The sequence below is a fragment of the Humulus lupulus genome, chromosome 9, assembly GCF_963169125.1.
Source record: "Humulus lupulus chromosome 9, drHumLupu1.1, whole genome shotgun sequence".
NCBI classification, from domain to species: Eukaryota; Viridiplantae; Streptophyta; class Magnoliopsida; order Rosales; family Cannabaceae; genus Humulus; species Humulus lupulus.
In genome coordinates this window covers 84,361,741-84,386,274 of record NC_084801.1, presented here as the reverse complement: position 1 = coordinate 84,386,274, position 24,534 = coordinate 84,361,741, and the positions used below count along the sequence as shown (strand labels likewise).

Genomic DNA, 24,534 nt, shown 5'->3' with positions numbered 1-24,534 from the left:
GCCAAATTATGAGTTTTGTGATTTAAAAGTCAAGATAAGACTTTCGGTCCTGGATCGACACAAAACCCCTGATCGGGTAAAAATATCGGAAAATAAAATGAAAAACTATGGCAAATATATTTTGAGCACAAAATACATTCATAAAAGTTAAATTTTGGTAAAAAATAATAAACCTAAAAGAAAATGGAAATTTTAGGGTATTTTGTGTTAAATGCCTAATTTTACCGAAACGGGAAATTTTATTCGATGAATAGACCTTAGGTTAAAATGTATTGTGTGATTAATTAAATTAAATGTGAGAGACATTTAATTTAATTATTTAGTGTTAAGTTTTGTGCTTAAAACTTAAGAAGAGTGAAAAAGGTATAGAAAGTCAATTTGAACTTTTCTTCTTAGGAAATAATTATTAACCTTTATAACATTGGGTGGCCGGCCATGTGATGTTTTGAAATGGTGTGGACCAAATTGATTAGCTTTTAAGTTTAAATCTCATTTATTTAATGCTGGGGATAAAGGCAAGTGGGTAAAACACTTGAGTGTTTTTAGGTTAATTAAAGAGTTGTATAAACTCTTCTAACCTCCCCCATAGAACTGACCACTCACTCTCCCTCATTCATCTATCATCTTTTTGAAAACTCTCTCAAAGTTTTCTCTCAATATTCAACCTCAAGAACATCAAGGATACTTGGAAGCTAAGTCTTTGTCTAGGAAGGGTTTTCCCTAAGGTAAAGTTTCATTAATCTAGACTTTTGTAAAGTTTTAATCATAGAGTTTCAAATAGCTAATTAACTATGTTGTTGGGGGAAGTTGGTTAGGGTTTTTGAAAGGTTTTGAAGGAGTCAAAGCTAATAGGAAGGTCCAAACCTTAAGCAAGAACAACAAAGAGGTAAAAAGTTTACTTTTGATGATTTTTGTTGTAAGGTTTTTAGTTTTAAGTATTATTTTGTATATGTAATGCTTAAAGTTTCTTGTTGGTGATATAATAAGGTTATGGTAGTTGTTTTATAATTTTTATGATGCATGTGTATTGATTTTTGAAAACAGGAACAAAAACCCCCAAGGGTTTTGTAGGAAACCCTAAAACAAAACATGTTTTGAGCTATGCCTCCCAAGGGGTCAAGCGGCCACTATATATTGATTTTGTAACATTAAATTGTACTGTGATGTTGTTGAGATTGAGTACATAAAATTGGGCTTTTGAAACACTCAAAAATGTTTAGAAGTGAGTAAGTTATGCTATTTCAAAGTTTAGGTAAAAAACTGTTTTTTCGTATTCTTATTTTCGGAACCAAGTTTTGACAGCCACTGTATAGGGAAAAGGAACCCAGTTTTTTCTAAAATTCTGTGTACATATTGTTGGCATAACCTAGTATTCCACTGTAAAATTTGGTAAGAAAATATTGAACGGTTTGAGAGTTATTAACTGTCAAAGTTTGGAAGAAAAAAATAAGGTCATTTTTACCTCATTGTTGGAAAATGATTTCACCAATCAAAAATGCTCATTTTGACCTAAGATTTTACAAAAACCTAAATGGAATACCAAAAATAAAATTGGGAAATTTTGGTAACAATTTGGTAAGTAAATTTCAAGTTATGAACTAACGAAGTATGCAGTTAAAAATGTGAAAAATAAGCTTTTCACGCTTAGTATAAAAATGAGATTTTGGAACTTAAGGTAAAAAGTAAAATTTTGTTTATTTCAAGATATAAATTGGTAAGTCTTGAAAACATATTTTCACTAAAATTACCACTTTGAGTTTAGTGTGATTTTTTTTTATTAAAGAATTTTTATTCTTTTTAAAAATAAAAGATTTAATTTATTAATAGTTAATAAATTAAAAGAGTGTTTAAAACCCTATATTTTGAGAAAATAATTAAATGAATTATTTTTCTAGTAAGTAAAATTGATTAATTGATTTTGGAAAATTAACTAGTCAAGATGGGAAATTTTTAACGGTTTTCCTAATTAAGACAAATTAGGACATTTTCTTAAAACAGTTTTTAGAGATTAAAACATTAAGAAAAATAGAAGGGAAAAATTAAGAGTTTATTTTCTTTAAAAAAAATTAATTAAGGAATTTATTAGTATTTTCTGGATATAATATTGGCTAAACTCTTACATATTTTAACCGACTTGTCGAAAGTACGGGTTAATAGCGATACCTTGAAATAATAAGATTTTTAGCGGATTGGGGGAAAATACCATTGTGATACCCGAGCCTAGGTATCGAGACCTTAGGATAGGTCTCCCCAAGACTTAGGGTTTAGTCTCAAATATTTGGTATGAATTTCCTTAATAGGTTTTAAACCAAATAAGGATCATAAATCCTTACAAATGATTTTTATTAAAATGACCAAACTGCGCAAGATAATAATAATGAATTATGAGTGCCATAATTAATTTGAGTATACTGTATGGATAACTACAGTATTGGAAAAGCGTAACTGGACTGAACGTTGGAGGGTGAAAACCTGTTGAGCGCTAAGGACTCCAAGTAAGTTAACTTATATTGTATGGCTGCAACATGAAACGATTATTGTCTTGTATGTTAGTATAGGGATACATGCACATATATAGACTATCATAGAAAGTTGCTTAGAGACGTTAGTCTAGTGAGTGCTGATTTAGAAAATATGAACGGTAGATATCCTTCATATCCTAGATGGTTGATCCCCGTCACACTGCTTGATTTTATTATGTCCGGCTCATTACCGCAACGAGTGGCCAAGAGGTGAGGATTAGCTGGTTAAACCTAGGGACGCCAAAATAAATGGGACCTAGGGGCCCTCATGCTTACTTAATCATTGAATGGTTAGAACCCGAGCAAGTGCTCTGATAAGTTATTCCCGGATAGCAGCCGTGAATATTGGCCATTCAGTGAGAGTGCCTAAAGATACTAGGGGTTGCCAAGATTGAGTGAGGTTGAACACCCTAGGGGCAACTGCTTAACAGCACCACTGATTATTATAGAAGTCTCCATAAAACCGTGTAAATTGGATTACACTCTTGGAAGTAGCGATGCCCTAGGTAACACGATAGTTACCCTTGATGAGGATATTGATTGGCTAGATCTTAGTGTGGAGACTCGGTTCTCTTTTATAGATTAACAATTATGTTGGAGGGCGCGTTACGCTTGAATTGTTGGAAATTATCAAGCGTTGGTCTCGAATTATATTGTGATATAATATATCTGCTTGCTCTGGGGTTTTCTGAGTACAGGGATATATTTGTTGATAATATATAGTTGTGATATAATATATCTGCTTGCTCTGGGGTTTTCTGAGTGCAGGGATATAATTGTTGATAAGATATAGTTGTGATATAATATATCTGCTTGTTCTGTGATTTTCTGAGTGCAAGATTTTATCTAGTTATGAATATAATTTATCACTGGTTATCAGGCATGACCATAAGTTTTCCAGGACGCTTTAGCGTTCTTGAAATTGATTGTGTAGGGTCTGGATGGGTCCGGAACCCTAATTCTCTACATGCTTTTGTTTGAAAGTTGATCTTACTAAGCGTTTTCGCTTACCTAGTTGTTTCATGTTGTAGGTAAGAGCAAGGGAAAGGCAGAGCAGTGAGCGTTGGAGTCTTCCTTGCAAATGTACATGTGGACCGACCTTTTGGGAAGCCATTTTATTTTGGAAATGTTGTGTAATTTTCCTAAACTAGGCTCACTCTACTCTTTATAAAATATGTTTGTAACTAAATGTAAAGTATGACCATACGACTTTTTAAAAAGTTTTTTTTACACGGGTTTTTGAGACATCTTGTTAAATGAAAACATTTATATTTTCGCATTATCGAGTCTTGAAAATCCAGGTCATTACAAGGGGAACATGTGCTACCAATGTTGCTGCTAACAGAAGTGTACCGACTCTAGTTGACAATACTGCTGAAATTGTCTAACTACGACAACAAGTGGAAGAATTACTACAACAACAACAACAACAGGCTCAGCCGCAGCCACAGACTCAGACTCAACCTCAGCCTCAGTCGCAACCGTAGCCTCAGCAAATGGCTCAAGCACCCCAACAAGTAGGTCCTTATGAGGGATGGCCAATGGCAAATTTTGCGCCTTACCAAGCTCAATACATAGAGCCAATCTACGAGCAGTTTTGTACACAATACGCTCCAAGCTTTGAAGGGACAACCGACCCCATCGAGGTAGAAGAATAGCTCAGGAATGTAGAGCCGATCCTAGCACACATGAACCTCGGCAACGCAGATCGCATATCCTATGTTTCATCTCTTTTAAAGAAGGATGCTAGAATCTGGTGGGATTTAGTACAACAAACTCACAACGTCGCCACCTTGACATGGACTAGATTTATGGAGCTCTTTCACAAGAAGTAATACAACTCAGCAGACATCGCTACAAAGGCAGAAGAGTTCACCAGTTTGAAGCAGGGCAACTTAACGGTAGCAAAGTATGCTTGACAGTTCGATCAACTAGCCAAGTTTGCACCAGAGTTGGTCCCAATCGAATTTTTTAGGGTCACAAAGTTTTTTAGAGGACTCAGACCAAAGATTGAGCTAGGAGTCAAACTAGCAAATCCTGGAACCACTTCTTACGCCGATGCTCTTGAAATGGCTATAGAAGTGGAGAGTCTTCAGGCAAATGTTAGTAAGGAGGAGGCCAGTAAGCCAGAACCTAAATAGCATAATCAAACTCAGAATGGTCTGAACCACAAAAACAACCATCAGTATAGCAACAATAATGGGCAAAAGAGAAGGCATCCTGAAAGTAAGCAGGCCGACAATGACAAAAGAGCATGGACTAACGATGGAGGCATTAGGTCGGGTTATTTAGAATACCCGCAGTGCTCCAAATGCCAAAAGAAACATCCTGGGGAGTGTCGTCCAAACACTAAAGGATGTTACAATTGTGGTCAGGAAGGTCATTGGAAGAAAGAATGTCCACAACACAAGCAAGAAGAGAAAAGGGACAACAAGATGGTTTTAGCCAGAGTCTTTGCCTTGACCCAGGGAGAAGCTGAAGCTAGTAACAAAGTGGTCACAGGTCATATTCCTATCCTCAATAATATATGTTCAGTATTATTTGATTCGAGAGCAACACACTCATATATCTCGTTAGGAATAATATAGAAATTAGACGAACCTTGTGAAAGATTTAGAACTAGGTTTATGACAGAATTGCCTTCGGGCGAGGTAGTCCTATCATCACGGATAGTACAAGGCATGTCGATCAAAATTGAGGATGTAAAACTAGAAGGAAACCTGATAGAACTGGAGATCAAAGACTTCGACGTAATACTGGGCATGGATTGGCTAGCAAGGCATGGCGCAACCATCAACTGTAGACGTAAGCAAGTGATGTTCAAAACTCCTGACGGTCAGTGATTATGTTTTATGGGAAAGGTTTTAGGACTACGGACACCGCTTATTTCATCTCTCAAAGCTCAGAGAATGATTGAGAAAGGATGTCACGCATTCTTAGCAAGCGTCACAGATGTGGAAAAGGAAACACCACTAAAGGTTGGACACGTCCATATTATAAAAGAATTCCTAGAAGTATTTCCTGACGACTTTCCATGGTTGCTGCCGACTCAGGAGATTGACTTCACAATCGAACTAGTATCGGGAACCGAGCCTGTCTCAAAGGCACCATACCGGATGGCACCTACCGAACTCAAGGAGTTAAAGACACAGCTACAATAACTCTTAGACTTGGATTTCATTAGACAAAAACCCTTCACCATGGGGAGCTCCGATTTTATTTGTGAAGAAGAAGGACGGAAGCATGCGGATGTGTATAGATTACCGCGAGCTAAATAAAGTGACAATTAAGAATATATACCCGCTACACCAGATCAACGACTTGTTTGATCATCTCCGAGGAGCGACCGCGTTTTCAAAGATTGATCTACGGTTCGGGTATCACCATCTCAAGGTACGAGAAGAAGATATTCCAGAGATAGCTTTTAGAACTCGATACAGACATTACGAGATTTTAGTTATGTCTTTTGGTCTTACCAACGCTCTAGCTGTATTTATGGATTTAATGAATCGGATCTTCAAGGATTACTTGGACAAATTCGTCGTAATGTTGATCGACAATATTTTGGTGTACTCCAAGGACGAAGTCAAGCATGAGGAACATTTAAGAAGGAACGTGCTGCGATTGAAGCACTACTACAAAAACACCATTTTAGGACACTCACTTAGATGCTTTTCCTAAAAACAACTCCTGGACTTTTTAGGACTTGCAAAATTTCTTTTAGGGCTCGCGGAGCGAGTCCTAAAAACTATGTGTGTCCTAAAAGTTTCAGTTTTTTTTTAAACAAACACCTTCTGGACTTTTTAGGACTCGCATTGCGAGTCCTAAAAGAATGTTTTTAGGACTCGTGTTACGAGTCCTAAAAACTGATGCGTGTCCTAAAAGTTTTATTTTATTTTTTTAATATACACCTCTTAGATTTTCTTTTGTTTCTAAATTTTTAATATTATATTAATTTTTCTATTAAAATTTAAATTCATTATGATATAATGAATAATATACTTAAATTTGATTTATTTAACATATTTATGATAAAATTAATTAAAAAGAGTTATTTTATTGATTGGTTAAATATTGTAAAATAATTTTAAAATTTCACTAATAATATTGGTGTTTTTATTTTTTAAAATCTATGTTGAAAATATTTAAAAAAAAATAAGAATTAGTTCACATTAAATAAGATTTTATTTAATTAAATAAGAAAAGGGAGATAAAAATACTAAATCCCTAAATGAATCTCCAAAATCCCCTACTCTCTCCTCTTTCTTCTTCCCAGCCCGATACCACTCTTTCTTTTCTTCTCTCGCATTTCAATAGGCCAGACCAGATGAGCCATCTACGGCCACCACCCAATGACACACACCCCACCACGAGCTTCCTTGGCCCCTGAAACCCTAAACCCATGAAGCTCGCCTCCCCACTCGCCGGCCTCCGTCGCAACTGGCTCCCCGAAGTGATCGAATTCGTATCTCTAATGAGCCTCTGCTGTTATCATCATAAGGGGTGTTGTTGCTTCTGAAGAAGAGTTGGCTTACCGCTGGAAGGAGTGCAGTGAAAATTTGAGTGACCGCTTGGGTTCTGTTGTAGTTCCAATTGGGTACTTGTTTACCGGACTTTGTGTTCATCATGTTGTACTATTTAAAGTAATCCACGCAACTTCATCTTAAGTGCAAACTTTATAACTCATATTGTTAGTCTAGAATACTAGTTCATTATATTTGGGTCTTCTCTTTTTTCTCGAATTATTATCATTGAGCAACTAGCACCTTATTTATCTATTTTTCACCTTTGGTTATTGTGGGTCAGCCTTGAATTAGCACACCTATTGAATATGTCTGCTATTGCATTTTTCCTTTGCTGCGAGAAGGTCTCATGGGATTGCACTGAGCCTCTAAATTTACTTTTGCAGATTTTGGCAGACTTGGTTAACTTACCTTGTCGAACTGTTAAGGGGTGCAAATACTGTAGCAGGGATGATGCTGCCTCCTGCCTTGTGCAATTCGATTACGAAAAGTATGTTGACAGTACATTTCAATTTAAAGAGTGGATTTAATTCTTCTGATGATCATGATCTCCCATAAACATTCTTTACAATCTCAAGCGCAATACCAATGATTAACTTGTTGTCAGCTTCTATACCCAGGATTGTTATGTCTTTGAACAAATTGGACATTGGTCTAGCTTGGCCTTGTATTATTCACAACCACTCATACCTGTGGTTACAATTTTGTTATTGAAATTAATATTTTCTTGATTATGTTAGTTAAGATATGACTTAGAAGAAATTTATAAAGTGAGAGCCTTAGCTCATTTTACAAAAGTAACTTAGATCCCAAGGTGTCTTTGAATCATCCTCCTCATTCTCTCCTTAGCAATGTGTGTCAAAATTAACTTGGTCATCTTAATGGGTGTGTGTTCTTTTATTTATTATTGTTAATGGTAGCATAAAACTTGACACTATTTTGTTACTCATGACCTACAATGTACATGTCTGTGCTATTACAATTTGAAGCAAAACGTTAGGCATAATAAACTAAATACGGGGTTGGAAGCTGGTGAAAGAGTTGCATGGTTAGTTAAGCATGAATTTAGGATGGTCTACATTTTATGGCCAGTTAAAGGCTATTTCATGTTTAGGCATGCAAGGTCAAGAAAAAGTGTATTATGAAAGGCCGATTATCTTTTGGCTACATAGAGAACTATTTGCTTTGTTTATTTTGATTTTAAAAGAAACTTTAGAAATGTTATATGTTTCTTCATGAATGATAAATAGCATTGGACATATTTGTGTAATCTTCCAGGGAATATTTGGTTGATTTGCATGAGATGCCAGGAGTGTTTAGCCAGCCAGACTCTTCTCATAATAGTGCATTGTCCATTTCAGTTTCTTCACCACTTAGGCATCCTAAATTTAAATATGTCAAGTAATTACTTTTCTTTGAAATAGAGTTTAGCAATTGTCCACTTTAATTCCTATAATGCTGTACATTTTATTCTGAAATATATATATATATATTAATGAGATGATATAAAAGTAAATCTCTTGCAAATTCTTTCAGGCTCTTTTGGAACTGTCTATCATGCTAAATGGCGTGGCTCAGTAAGTAATCTTTATTTCATTGCCTTTCATCCATGATATACATTTACCTTTGTAATTTTTGTTATGTCTAGTTGGTTAGGAAGTTCTTATTCTTTCTTAACCATAAAAGGTAGTCGTTTTATTCCACTGTAAATTTGTGATTTTAACTTTAGTTTAGTCAATTGATGTCTAACTTGTTTTCTTTTTGGTATTCTTATTCCTTCTGAACCATAAAATTTAATTCATTTAAAGCATTCCTCTGAACAAGTTTCTCTCTTATTCACTTGCCTTTTTAGCATAAGTGCCAAACACCCAATTCTTATATGACACAAACTTTTCATAATTCATATGGTGTCTTCAAGTTTCGATTTTGATGGGATGAGTATGATATTCAACAAAGTGTGCCTGTGTTTGTAGCACATATTCCCAAAATGAAATGATCAATGTCAAACCATAGACCTCACCATGTCTAAAAGAGCTCTATTCCTCATTTCTGTTGTACAATTTTACTCTGTTATGTGCAAAGAATAGGAGAAAATCCTAATTTCTATTAAATGTTGCTAAAACTCATCTGAGTGGTATTTGTTTCTTCGATCTAATCAAAGAGTCATCTTTATGTAATTACTTAAGTAGTTTTTGGGTTCTGCTTGATGCCTCTTGAACTTTTAAAAGCTTCATACCTATGTTTATTAGATATGCATAATCATCTTGAGCAATCGTTCGTGAAGGAGATAAAATTCTAGCATCTTCATCTCACATGAATGTTTGTTAGACCACATATGTCATCAATATGTACTAATTCAAGAAAATTTGTAGCTCTAGCTCTTCTAGCTCTGAATGTCATTATAGCCATAGGGTCCATCTTTTACAAACCTTTGAATTCTTATTTAATTTCTTAGTTAATAGGTCCAGGATGCTGGTGACACAAATAGGTTTCTTTAGTATATATATATGTATATAAAATAATTCATATGCTCATTGTTGTAGGGTTTAGAATTAATGATTACAATGTATTTGTATTCGACATTTGATGTCTGCAACCTATATTTCTTTGAATATTTCAATTTTGATCTTATTTTTAATTTTCCAAATCTAAATTTTTGTTTTGAAATGAAACCCTTTGGTTAGGCAAGTAGGAAGTTGCTCAATTGCAGACTTAGTCAAACAATCCTTGTTAACGCAAGCTCATATATAACAATTTTTGCGAAAGTACGCACAGCGGTGCCTTTTTAAAAGCAAGAGAGTTTTGTAGTTGTCTGGTCATGATTTCTACTATTGTTGCTCTATTACTTTTCTTTTAAACTTGAATATCGGGTAGACCATTCATCATTTTGTAAAACAAATACAAAGAAGTTGTTTTCTGATATGAACAATATGACAAGTAGTTAAAGAGAGAAACTTTACAAGACTTGCAATCAATCCTAGAGGTGAACAAGTAGGTTAGCCATTGGCTAAGCTTTTACTTGTAGTATATAGTTACCAGAGTTATGAGAACTGGAAACTTCTGTTCAGGTTTAAAGCTAAAAATGTTTAATGTGTCTACCATTTTGTAATGCATTGTTTGCCTATCATCTCAGTGGAATGTCTTTGTCTACTTCTGAAACTAAATATTTTAATAACCTTTAGGATGTTGTTGTCAAAGTTCTCAAGGAACAAGATTTTCATGCAAAGCACTTCAAAGAATTTCTAGAGGAGGTTTGCTATTTATTTATTATTATTTTTACGCTTTTTTTTTGGCTTTCAAGAACTATTAAGTCATCAGCTTGCAATGGATTGATTGTTTCTAAGCAAACTTTTGAAAAGTGTGATGAACCTAATAATTAAAGAACTTTTTTATAATGTGCAGGTTTATATTGAGATGTATTTCTTTGGCGCAATACTAGACAACATTGGTAGTTGAAGTTTTTAAAATAAAAAATATATTTCACTAACTTTGTATACATTTCTTGTTAAATATTTGGTGAAGATAGAATTTCACTGTAGTATAAACTATCATGTAATATGATTTTGTAAGCCGAGTAGACTAAATATTGAAATTATATTTTTGAGTAATTAATAAAAAATTATTTTTGTTGTATTTTCTTTTGAAAATTTTAGAAATCTAACATATATAATACATTTTGGACTCTCAAAGGGATATATATATTTTTTAAATTAAAATGAAAATTGTAGCTGCATTTTTTTTAAAAAAAATTTACTTTTAAGGGCATGCAAAGCAAGTCCTAAAATCTTAATTTAAAGACACTCAACAGGATCTTTACGAGTCCTAAAAAATTACTTAAAGGCACTCAACTTGATTTTTTAGGACTCGCAACGCGAGTCCTAAAAACTTACTTAAAGGTACTCAACGGGAGTTTTTAGGACTTACGTTGCGAGTCCTCAAAACATTCTTTTCGGACTCTCAATGCGAGTCCTGAAAACATTTTTTTAGGACTCGCATACCTTAGTTTTTAAGGCTCTCAAATAGAGGACTCTCGCCCCGCGAGTCCTAAAAGCTTTTTTAGGACTCGCAATGCTAGTCCTAAAAAGTATTTTTGTTGTAGTGAAGGAGCATCAACTTTATGCCAAGTTAAAGAAGTGTGAATTTTGGCTTTCGCAAGTAGCGTTCCTCGGTCATATAGTATCCAAAGATGGAGTTGCAGTAGACCCCACTAAAGTAGAGGAAGTGAAGGATTGGCCAAGACCTAAGAATACATAAAAGATTAGAAGTTTTCTAGGGCTAGCAGGCTATTATTAGAGGTTTGTAGAAGGCTTCTCTAAGATTGCCACTTCGCTTACCAACCTGACCCGGAAACAGCAAAAGTTCAACTGGACGGATAGATGTGAAGAGAGTTTCAAGTTACTCAAGGATAAGTTATGCTCAGCACCAGTACATTGTGTACCGACACCCAACAACAAGTTTGTAGTATACTGTGATGCGTCGAAGCAAGGTTTGGGATGTGTGCTGATGCAGAATGACAAAGTGATAGCCTACGCCTCAAGGCTGCTGAAGGAATACGAGCAACGCTATCCAACACACGATATGGAGTTGGCAGCGGTGGTCTTCGCATTGAAAATTTGGCACCACTATCTTTATGGAGAACAGTGGGAGATTTATACGAACCACAATAGCTTAAAGTATTTCTTCACACAGAAGGAGCTCAACATGAGGCAGCGCAGGTGGTTAGAACTAGTAAAGGATTATGACTGCGAAATCCTATACCACCCAGGAAAAGCAAACATAGTTGCGGATGTGCTAAGTAGGAAGAGTTACGGGAATCTAGTAGCAATATTAAGAATAGAAAAGCCAATTCAGCATGAGTTGATCAATGCCAGAATATAAGTAGTCATTGGTAAACTGGCTAACTTTTCCATCCATTCATGTTTATTAGAAGATATATGGATCGGGCATGGGCATGATGACACATTAGTATCTCACATAGCTGCAGTCAAAGAAGGCAAGGCCACAAATTTCTCTTTATCTAGACAGGGGTTCTTTAGATATAAGGGGCGGGTATGCGTACCGCATGACCATGGAATTAAGATGAAGATTTTAGAAGAGGCACACAATAACCCATACTCAGTTCACCCAGGGTTGACCAAGATGACTCACGACCTTAATGCATTGTATTGGTGGCCAGGAATGAAGAAATACGTAGCAGAATATGTGTCTAAATGCTTAGTATGCTAGCAAGTGAAAGCAGAACATCAGCGACCTGCAGGGTTAATGCAACCACTTAGTATTCCAGAATGGAAGTGGGAAGACATAGCCATGGACTTTGTGACAGGATTTCCACGAACAAATAAGTAGCATGACTCAGCTTGGGTAGTAGTAGATAAACTAACCAAGTCAGCTCACTTCCTGCCTGTCAAGACAACATACATAGCGAACCAGTACACAGACATATATGTCCAAGAAATAGTACGACTGCATGGAATCCCTAAAACCATAGTATCTGATCGAGGATCGGTGTTTACATCGAGATTGTAATGCCCCAAACCCAGGGACCGTTACGGTGTGCCTTGTAAATAGTGCTAAACTCGCTAATCGAGTCATTTGGAAAAAATCATGTAACTAAGTATGATTAGCGGTTTAGGGATTAAAATTTTTGGTTAAGATGTAACGTTTCACTAGAACGTTTAATATATACATTGGGATCCCAAAAAAAATATAGTTTCAGAGTCTATTACAGAAAAATATTTACAACAGGCCGTTCTATGCGGCAAAACAGGGTTCAACCCTAGTTCCTCTTAAAACCTCGGCCGTGGCGGACGAGCAGCTGCATATGTACACGTCATCACCTAAGCTCTCCAACTCAAGGACGGTCCAGCTTCCTTTTTCCTTTACCTGCACCACATAGCACCCGTGAGCCGAAGCCCAGCAAGAAAACACAATATAACATGATATAATATCAACAGTAATTGTATTGATTATTCAAGACCAACAGTTCAAACAAATAGGTGACTAGCACAAGAGTCACAAATGTGGGGACAGCACCCTTTAGCCATGTGACGATAGGGTCACTAGGGCTTAACTGGTAGGTTGTTCTTTCATAAGTTCGATCAGGACAGGTGCATGGTGAATGGTCACCAACATAACCTTCCTCCCGACTCTAGAGTCGTAACTATGGACAACGTCACCTAGCCATGTGACAAACAGTCACCGGGGCCATATGCCCTGGCTATGAACATCTGGTCTTAGACCAGGCAAGCGCTTGTAAGTTCATCGACTTTAGGGTCGGTCCAGTATTAATGCCATAGAGCCATTCAATCCATGTTCATCGACTTTAGGGCCGGTCCGGCATTAATGCCATAGAGCCATTCAATGCATGTTCATCGACTTTAGGGTCGGTCCATAAACAAGATATTCAGCATGCTTACTCAACAATTATTAATACAATTAGGACCATGCACAAACCCAGAGGCACAAGCTCTGAACAATATCATAATCAGTACTCAAAGCATGTCCTAATCACATGTTTCTCATGCATCATATGCATTATATTCAACAATCCAACATGCACCAATAATAGCCATGCATGTCACGTTCGATAGTCAACCAACATGCATCAAGAATAGCCATGCATGTCATACCCAATAATCAACCAACATGCATCAAGAATAGCCATGCATGTCATACTCAATAATCAATCAACATGCATCAAGAATAGCCATGCATGTCATACTCAATAATCAACCAACATGCATCAAGAATAGCCATGCATGTCATATATACACAAGGTGCAGTTTTCTTACCTCAAAGTCGAGCTAGAATGATTAAAAGAACGACCCTTGAGAACGATCAACTTTTAGTCCTTAGCGGTCACCTAGTCATAACCAAATATAGGATACCATCAATAAAAATGATCAACATAAGTTCCCAAACCAAAACCTATCCTTCGAGACATCAAACACTACTAAACCGGGTAGTAGGTTCCACCCCGAGGCCTAAGGCTTGAATCCCCAAGCTAAAAACACATTTCTGCCCAAAAAGCCACTAAGGGCCGCGACCCTCCCTAGCTGCGTCGCGCCATGCCCCTCAAATAGAGGCAGCCCTCTCTATCACACGCCAAGGGCCGCGGCGCACCACAGCCATGCCGCGACGCTTAACCCAGACCAGCCGAAAACCCATCACGCACCAGCTCGACTTCCCCTGTGTTTTCCCTTGAAACCAACCCTTCAAACCTGTCCCAAACCTCAACCTAACACCCAATTCAACCACCAAACATCATCTACAACTCACCCTCATCATAACCCAAGCTAAACATCAACCAAACTTCTATTAATCCAAACTTTCTACAAGGGATTCACAAGCTGAAAATTAAAGCCCAAAACAGAGAACACCATAAAATTCATGACTGGAACTCACCTCAAACTCGATTTTGAATCCCCTTTAATGGCTGAATCATGTTCCCAAGCTCCAACCTTTGATATCCTAACTTAACTCGTCAAGATAGCTCTCAAAATTTGAAAGGAAGATGAAGGAGAAATGGTGTACGGGTGTGGGAGAAGGTTGAGGATAACGATGTTCTATTTTTAACAATTCCACAACCTTCTAAAACTCAGAGGCTGATACAAATCCTTAAGGTCAAAAGACCATAATGCCCCTAGGCCAATTAAATCCCTCTAAAGACTTCCGAGGGTAAAACCGTCCTTTCCCGCCTATCTCATTAATTATAATTAACACTCTCCAATTCCCATTATTCGCAATATTCTCAAATACCAATAAATAATATCCCATTACTCTTTTATTCCCTGTAATGTTCTAATCATCAAAATAACCCCGAGACTCCCCCCGAGCCCCGAACTTAAACCCGTTATGACTAGACCGAACACTTACATTTCATGATCATCTCATGCCGAGTAGCTCGAACCAATCCATCTTATAAGATGGCCATGTTAATTAATCACAACCATGCACCCAAAATACACAATTACGCCCACAGCGACCAAATTACCAAAATGCCCTCATAATTAAAATATAAACCCATATGCATGCATTGACCATCATATAATAATATAGTTCACATAAACATGCATATAATCATTAAATACCAAAATAAATCAATTATGGCCCTCCCGGTGTAACGACCCAAAATTACTAATAAGGCTTAAGGACCTTGATTAGTGTGCTGAGAGGCCATAATTGGAGGTTATGTGAATCAATAGTGTGAGAATGCATGTATATGAGTATCGGGTAAGCATGCAGGCCCTGTTCGACTGGTAAGGGCTTAATCGTAATTTTGGCCTGTTAGGGCATAAACGTAATTGTGTGCGATAAATTGTTGAGACCACATTATTATGTGGATAGGTAGATATATATATATATGTGAAATATGTGAGAACCACATTATTACGTGGATAAATATGCAGCTGGTGACTTGGGGCGATCCTAGGGAGCTTGATAGCAGGAAAGTCACAACGGGGCTAAATGCTTGAATTTGGGCAAGTCAGGGGTATTCTAGGTATCATGTAGTGATTTGGACTATCGGGTGATGAAAATAAATATATGGAGATATATTTGAGGTTAGAATGTTTAGGCGGGAGTATTGGGGAATTTTACAATTTTGCCCTCGGGGACGTTTCCGGTACCCCGAGCTTTGGGATTAGTCTAACAACCTAAGGATACACTTGGAAAGACTTAGAAAATACTAGATAGAAAATGTAAACTGACCTCTCAGCCTTCTCTCTCTTCTCTCTCTCACTTAAGGAAGAAAAACTCTGATTTTGTAAAGGGAAACCAACTAATTTATGGGAATTGAAGGGGATAAGCTAGAGGATTAGCTCAAGAACTAATCAAGGATTGAGTTAGAGCCAAGGTAAGCATTGATTTTGGTTCTGTGGTTAGGAACTATAAGAAAAATGGCTAAGTTTTGAATATTGGTGGTTTTGGCATTTAAGGTGGAATTTGAGGCTGGAACTCTGAAGCTAGGTCAGGGAAACACGTGGAGAGGTGATACTACAGCTAAGGTAAGTTTCAATTTAAAGTTTAATGGTTGAATTCTAGAAATTCTATGGCTGGTTTTGAGTTTGTGGGTTTGAAATCTTAGAAATTGGAATTGGGATTTTGGTGAGTGTTAGGCTGGATTTCTGGTTGGATTGCATTGTTTAAATTATTCTAATGATGTTGTTATTAATTGGTTTTGAGTTAGGGCCTTTGAGATGGCTTAAGATGAGGTTTAGAGATTGAAAATGGTGGATTTTTCTGGGTTTCAAGGGTCGGGCCGCGGCATGGTTATTAGTGAGCCGCAACCCTTCGAGGTTGATGCATGCTGAGGAAGAAGGGCGGGCCGCGGCATGGTCCAAGCAATGTCGCGGCCCTTACCTGTTTTTGTGCCCATGGAGGGTTCTGTCTGGGGCCATGCCGTGGCATGGATGGCCCATGCCGGGGCGCTTAAGGGATTTTGGGATTTTGAGATTTTAGGCTTGGGAATTTAACCTAGGGTGCTTGGGGTTGAGTCTTTTACCATATTTGGTGAAGTTCAATGTTCCGAGGACTAGAACTTGGTTTAGAAGCCCATTTAAGATTGTTAATGGTATCCTTTATCTTGGTTGTGACTAGGTGCTAAGCTAGGGCTCGGGGATCGGATCGCGCTCAAGGAGCATCGCTTATAACTAGCTCGTTTGAAAGCCAAAGGTAAGAAAACTATACCCGGTTGAATATTTGAATGGGACTAAGGGCTCCCTGATATATATTTGATTGAGAGAATGGTATTATGCCATGTAAATTGTAAACCAACGACCTAAGCGTGCCACAGTTAACTTGCGCAAATGGCGCGGCTCGGACACTAGTATCCGAGGACAGCTTATTATGCACTGAGCTCGGTTTAAGCGGGCCGGAGCCAGTGGGTTAAACAGAGGGTGCGGCCTAAGGCGTCGGCCCTAGTAATTGTGTAAATTGAATATTGTATTGGCTATAAATGTTGATTGATGAGATTGTTGAATAATCTAAGTATAGATGAGGTTTGTTTGTACCTTGAAGTATGCTTACATGCTATGGACTGAATGATTGAACATGCTTATGAAAGTATTGATTGTCATTATTGTATATGCTGTGTATGTTGTTTTCTTGCTTGGCCTCGGCTCACGGGTGCTGCGTGGTGCAGGTAAAGGCAAGGGCAAGATTGATCAACCGTGATTGGAGAGCTCTGCAGGGTGAATGTACATGACAGGCCGCTCAACCTCCACGATTTGAGGAGATTACAGGGACGAGAGGACCAGAACCTTGTATTTTGCCTTAGTATGGCTAATGTTTACTTTTAATAGTTGAATTTTGTAAACCAGCTTTTAAACATTGTTTTGGGGATCCCTTCTGTAAAATTGTTTATAATTTATAAAATGTATCTTCTGAGGCCAAAATGTCTTTTAGCCATAGAGCACTTTAACTAATGACACGTTTTGATTAAATGACTTGATTACCAAGTTTAACATCTTTATAAACACATAGTGTAGCGGTCTTGTCTATCCAGGACGTTACAACTTGGTATCAGAGCGTCCTAGGTTTATGGGTTCCTGAAGACAGGCTGGACATGTACATTCGTTGCTAGAGACAAGCTCAAATCAGGGTTCGGTAATGTGTATATGTGTTTATGTGCCTGAATTAGTTATGAATGTTGTTGTTTGTTGGATTAATAGGAAGCATGAGATACTGATAGGCCTTGGCCCTTGACTATTTTGTGATGAGATTGAGGCGTGCTGATTAGCATTGCCGTTGCATGTGAATGAATATTTGGGCGGTGGTTTGTATATTGATTGTATATGGTTAACTGACTGGATTGGATTTATATGTTATATTTGTGTATTGGCTTGTAGGAAGCATGATAGAGTGTGGATATATATGGTAATACTAAATTTGGTAGCTAAGTCCATAGAATTGTGGATTATGCTTCATGTATGCATGAATATGGTGATTATTTAGACCTGGTTGTGGATGGGTTCGGTGTGTGAATCTCACGGCTGAAGAGTTTAGTCAGCAGCGACGAACGAATTCAAGTTGTTTGTATCTCAAATGGTTAAGTGGGTTTGGAATTGTATTGTAGGGGTTTGCGGATGATAATCGAGGTTGGAAACCTCCATCTACCCCCCGAAAGTCGCAACAGATGTTCGTTAATATGTGAGAAAGTTGTTGGGTCTTATAGTAGAGACTAGATGGGTAAATGGCAGACTCTTTAGGGAAAAAGAACTACTTTGCATAGTTTGATAAAAGGATTACCAGAGTTGGTTTAACGTGAGGATACAGATAGATAAAAAGTATTAAATGGAAGGCTTAAAAGGGTGTTATTCTCTGGTTTGAGGAGTAAAGTTGGGTTTGCTTAAGGATTGGCTAGTGGATGGGCAAAGCTAATTCTATTCTTGATTATGTAAAGGTGAGAGGTTATAGCTAAGGGGTTGTGCTAAGTATTCGTGGCCCAAGGATGCCAGGGATGGTACTCAAATTGAGATATTGGCATGACGGATTGGAAGGAACTCAAATGGGGATTTGATAAAGGAAGTTATAAGGACGCAGTCTGAGCTGCGGGAACTAATAAATCTAAGAGTTTGATTTGAAATGATAAGACAACGAAAACATGTGCTAATGAGTGTTAGGATTTGGATACTTCATTTTGGAAATTTATACATGCGGTGGAAGCTGGGAAATGATGACCCATGTAAAGGTTAAGTTCTGGAATGGTCTAGGGCTATAGGGCCGTTCCAATGTATTAGATCTTCGGTTGTGATTGAGTAGCAGAGAGGGCCATGTTATTTTAGATCTGTGGAATGAGGTATAGGGAGCATGAATGATGTAGGGCAAGAGATGCAAAAGATGGTACTTCTATTGGAAGAATTTAGTAAGGACGGTTTTCAGTACCGAGGTAGAGGGACCCCAGACAGTGCTATGGCATCTAGTTTTGATAGGAAGGGGATCTGATTGTAAAGGTAGTTGTCAGGATGGTGACAGGAACTAGTGAGGTTATTTGGTATGCACCTGAGGCAGAGTACACCACTTGAAAGGATGTCAGGTGAGAGCACGACTTCTACATGAGATGATTCGATATGTTAGAATGGATTTCCCATGATTAGGGAACGGAAGACTAGATATGCCTTGTTACACTCGAAATTCGAGACTGGCTCCTCGAAGATGATTAGTTAACCGGATAGTTTATGTTTCAGTTATGTAACGAGCTGGAAGAATTCAGTGTTGAGAATGTCCTAAGAAAGATTTAGACATGGAAAACATGCCTCAAGGGTACTGTATGAGGGGCTAAAGATAGTAGTATTTATTGAGGAGGAATTAGAAATTTCTGGTAGATGAATTGGGATACAACTAATCAAGAGGTTCGTAGTGAGAACAATAGAGCTCGCCGTATGGAAGCCTCAACATGAGACAGAGTGAAGGTGAATTTATTAAGAGACAACCATGAATTGTAGGGGATATCACTTGGAGAATATTAACTTGACTGAATGGGAACTAAGTCGGCCAATGGGAATTCAGATGGGTACAAGGAAGAATTGGGTATGCTTTAGGACTGGACTACAAACAGGTTTGGTATTAGAGACATCACGGAAGATGGTAATAGCTTGAAAGGAAGAATTACTGAAGCAGTTGAAGAAATTTGACCTAGAATCATATAGAGCATGGTATTGTGGGAGTTGTTGGCGTCATCGGTCAAGGATGAAAAGTTTTAATGTTGGGTACAAGATGGGATAATGTCTCCAGGAGTTGATCTACGACCTGGTTATTACCAGTTGGAGATCAAGGAAAGAGATTCAAGAATTTTTTACTTGTACCGAGTAGGGTGTGAGGAGTTGGTAACAAAGGTTCTAAATTGGTTCAAGCTACAGCAACACAGGTAAGTTCATCAAGCAGAAAATATAAGAACGGTATGGACAAGTCCTCTTCAGGTTCACGAGCAGTATGTTGGACTACTCCCGGACAGAAGTGGAAAGCGAGCGACTACTATGCTAATGACGTTAGTACTAAGGAAGCAGGGTCACAGGTAAGGTTCCAGGAAGTATTAGATTGGTTTCGCCAGGGGTATTCAGAATAGTGCTACAAGAAAAGAAGCTGCAAGAAGAAGAGACAAGTATGAGGAGATTTGATTTTAAGCCTCAAATAAGCTACTGGATAACGTTTAAAGAACAGGAAGTTCAACAAGACTGGCAAGTGCGTTATCTACCACATAGGTATCTTCATAGACAACTACATCAAAGATTGGAGGAACAATAAAATTTGAAGTTAGACTGAATGGATAGTGTCAAATCAGAGTTCAGAAGACAGGGTAAGAAGTGATTAACACTTGATGATGCAGGGATACACGTGTTATGGTTGGGTATAGAATGGGAACATGGTTGATATACATGGAACGTTAAGTTGGCAGTTTATGCATAGCATAAGGTGCTTGAGTGTTTGGTCATTGGTAAGAAAGATAATCTTGAAACTAAAATTTAGCGGAGCACAACAGATGGATTGTTGATGTCAGAAGCCCTCGACTGTACGAGGGGAAAGGTTTGATTGGAGGCGGATCTCTTATTTGAGTGGTGTGTATTAGTTAAAAAGAATGTTATAGATGATGATGGATTTGATAAGGTAACGATTAAGATTGGTATAGTATTAGTGTGTGGTGATTAACATGTACGTATTCCTTTGGCACAATGGAATCCAGAGTGATGGTTTTGTGGAAATGGTGAAGAACCCTATGAGTATAATACAGGATATGGTACAAGAATCGGATGAATAATCCAATGAGAGTTTAGTGTGGAGATGAGAATTATAAGTGGGATTCGTTCCACCTCCTAGGGTTTTGTTGTACCAGGAAGTTTTAGCGGATGATAGAATCTGGTGTACTTGAACATTGGGAGGTAAACTGCTATGAAGGTGGATTACAGGGATGGACCACATCGAGCTACAAATAAGGGGACTGAACAAGGGAGAGGTTGTAACTCAGTTGGATGAGTTAGCATAATTTGGTTTGTATAAATTAATTATGGTGTAGAGCATTGCTAATGCTAAGTTGAGACCCTATAATTTTCCAAGTTTGGAAAGGGATCAAAGAACGAGGAAAACCGAGGGGGAATTTAAAATTACTGATTGGTTGCAAATAGGATAGCAATCTGAGGGCTTAACAACTATAGTAAAGAATTGGGTGCTAAGTGTGTGAACACTTAAGACACCAAGGACAGTGTAGTACTTGAGAAGATAGTTACAGTGATGAATGCTGGAGTACAGTAAGGGTGACATGGCTTAAGATTTGGTAAGATAAAATGCAAGGAATACCATGCGAAGTAAAGAATTGAGAGTGGGTGGATACTATGAATCAGTATTGCCTCAAAGGATGTTGGAATTCTTAAGGTGGGAATGTCTACCTATCTGAAAATATATGGGAACCTGGGAATTGTTAACTTTGGAGTATGGAGTTCCAGGATGAGAGATTTATATCTCTCCAAGTAATGCAGCACGGAAGAGTATAATAGTTTGGGAAAGAAAGGAGGAGTTCTGACCCCCGATTCGATAGGAATTCTAAGGTCGTACTAAGGATTGGGCCGAGGGCCTATAAGCTGATCTCGCCCTTGTAAAGGTGATGATTCATAAGTATTTATGGTATTGAGAATAAATCAATGAAGTAATTGTTGTGAACTAACAGACTCTGGAGTTTTAGTAGGTTTGATATGCAAGTAAACGATAAAGAAAGTGTAGTTATCAAACAAGATCTTGTGGAACAAGATTGTACTCACGCATGAGTATTATGGAAGATTAAGAGTGAAGGCGTTAGACCTTGGGAAAAAAAGAAATTATAGTTAGAGGTATGAGGTTTACAGTCTGATGTGTTCAAATAAATTTCGAGGACGAAATTATTACAAGGAGGGGATAGTTGTAACGACCCAAAATTACTAATAAGGCTTAAGGACCTTGATTAGTGTGTCGGGAGGGCATAATTGGAGGTTATGTGAATCAATAGTGTGAGAATGCATGTTTATGAGTATCGGGTAAGCATGCAGGCCCTGTTCGACTGGTAAGGGCTTAATTGTAATTTTGGCCCGTTAGGGCATAAACGTAATTGTGTGCGATAAATTGTTGAGACCACATTATTATGTGGATAGGTAGATATATATATATATATGTGTGAAATACGTGAGAACCACATTATTATGTGGATAAATATGCAGCCGGTGACTTAGGGTGATCCTAGGGAGCTAGATAGCAGGAAAGTCACAACGGGGCTTAATGCTTGACTTTGGGCAAGTCAATGGTATTCTAGGTATCGTGTAGTGATTTGGACTATCGGGTGATGAAAATAAATATATGGAGATATATTTGAGGTTAGAATGTTTAGGCGGGAGTATTGGGGAATTTTACTATTTTGCCCTCGGGGACGTTTCCGGTACCCTGGGCTTTGGGATTAGTCTAACAACCTAAGGATATACTTGGAAAGACTTAGAAAATACTAGATAGAAAATGTAAACCGACCTCTCAGCCTTCTCTCTCTTTTCTCTCTTTTCTCTCTCTCTTAAGGAAGAAAAACTCTGATTTTGTAAAGGGAAACCAGCTAATTTCTGGGAATTGAAGGGGATAAGCTAGAGGATTAGCTCAAGAACTAATCAAGGACTGAGTTAGAGCCAAGGTAAGCATTGATTTTTGTTCTGTGGTTAGGAACTTTAAGAAAAATGGCTAAGTTTTGAATATTGGTGGTTTTGGCATTTAAGGTGGAATTTGAGGCTGGAACTCTAAAGCTAGGTCAGGGAAACTCGTGGAGAGGTGATACTACAGCTAAGGTAAGTTTCAATTTAAAGTTTAATGGTCGAATTCTAGAAATTCCATGGCTGGTTTTGAGTTTGTGGGTTTGAAATCTCAGAAATTGGAATTGGGATTTTGGTGAGTGTTAGGCTGGATTTCTAGTTGGATTGTGTTGTTTAAATTATTCTAATGATGTTGTTATTAATTGGTTTTGAGTTAGGAGATTTGGGATGGCTTAAGATGAGGTTTAGAGATTGAAAATGGTGGATTTTTCTGGGTTCGAAGGGTCGTGCCGCGGCATGGTTATTGGTGAGCCGCGGCCCTTCGAGGTTGATGCATGCTGAGGAAGAAGGTGGGCCGCGACATGGTCCAAGCAATGTCGCGGCCCTTACCTATTTTTGTGCCCATGGAGGGTTCTGTCTGGGGCCATGTCGTGGCATGGATGGCCCATGCCGGGGCGCTTAAGGGATTTTGGGATTTTGAGATTTTAGGCTTGGGAATTTAACCTAGGGTGCTCGGGGTTGAGTCTTTTACCATATTTGGTGAAGTTCAATGTTCCGAGGACTAGAACTTGGTTTAGAAGCCCATTTAAGATTGTTAATGGCATCCTTTATCTTGGTTGTGACTAGGTGCTAAGTTAGGGCTCGGGGATCGGATCGCGCTCAAGGAGCATCGCTTATAACTAGCTCGTTTGAAAGCCAAAGGTAAGAAAACTATACCCGGTTGAATAATTTAATGGGACTAAGGGATCCCTGATATATATATGATTGAGAGAATGGTATTATGCCATGTAAATTGTAAACCAACGGCCTAAGCGTGCCACGGTTAACTTGCGCAAATGGCATGGGTCGGACACTGGTATCCGAGGACAACTTATTATGCACTGAGCTCGGTTTAAGCGGGCCGGAGCTAGTGGGTTAAACAGAGGGTGCGACCTAAGGTGTCGGCCCTAGTAATTGTATAAATTGAATATTGTATTGGCTATAAATGTTGATTGATGAGATTGTTGAATAATCTAAGTATAGATGAGGTTTGTTTGTACCTTGAAGTATGCTTACATGCTATGGACTGAATGATTGAACATGCTTATGAAAGTATTGATTGTCATTATTGTATATGCTATGTATGTTGTTTTCTTGCTGGGCCTCGGCTCACGGGTGCTGCGTGGTGCAGGTAAAGGCAAGGGCAAGATTGATCAACCGTGATTGGAGAGCTCTGCAGGGTGAATGTACATGACAGGCTGCTCAACCGCCACGGTTTGAGGAGATTACAGGGACGAGAGGACCAGAACCTTGTATTTTGCCTTAGTATGGCTAATGTTTACTTTTAATAGTTGAATTTTGTAAACCAGCTTTTAAACATTGTTTTGGGGATCCCTTCTGTAAAATTGTTTATAATTTATAAAATGTATCTTCTGAGGCCAAAATGTCTTTTAGCCATAGAGCACTTTAACTAATGACACGTTTTGATTAAATGACTTGATTAGCAAGTTTAACATCTTTATAAACACATAGTGTTGCGGTCTTGTCTATCCAGGACGTTACACCCGGCCTCCTAATCAAGGTCCTAAACCTTATTAGGAAATTTGGGGCACTACAACTATCCCCTCCTTACAGAAATTTTGTCCTCGAAATTTACTCAACAACTCGGAACAAGAATTCCACTCACTGGACACAAATTCCTTAGGTCATTCCTTGACCTCATTATTTCTATAGCCTTACCTTAACCCAAGGTACATTCTG

At 38.0% G+C, this 24,534-nt stretch overlaps 1 protein-coding gene across 7 annotated transcripts; it reads left to right on the top strand.

Annotated features, from left to right (window-relative positions):
• Window positions 1-6,746: 6,746 nt before the first annotated feature.
• On the top strand, window positions 6,747-24,210 carry LOC133801755 (serine/threonine-protein kinase EDR1-like). 7 transcript variants are annotated; one of them, XR_009876947.1, is made up of 7 exons: window positions 6,747-7,119; window positions 7,432-7,535; window positions 8,324-8,446; window positions 8,582-8,622; window positions 10,228-10,296; window positions 17,187-17,650; window positions 23,966-24,210. XR_009876947.1 is itself a non-coding variant. In XM_062240006.1 (6 exons), the coding sequence occupies exons 1-6, from the start codon at window positions 7,149-7,151 to the stop codon at window positions 10,499-10,501; spliced, it is 408 nt and encodes a 135-aa protein (XP_062095990.1). In that variant the 5' UTR covers window positions 6,747-7,148; the 3' UTR covers window positions 10,502-10,677. The 7 variants fall into 7 exon arrangements, 3 of the variants coding, with proteins under 3 accessions (XP_062095990.1, XP_062095991.1, XP_062095992.1); XR_009876945.1 differs by having other exon boundaries at window positions 6,747-7,165; XR_009876946.1 differs by lacking the exon at window positions 10,228-10,296 and having other exon boundaries at window positions 6,747-7,165.
• The last annotated feature ends 324 nt before the right edge of the window (window positions 24,211-24,534 follow it).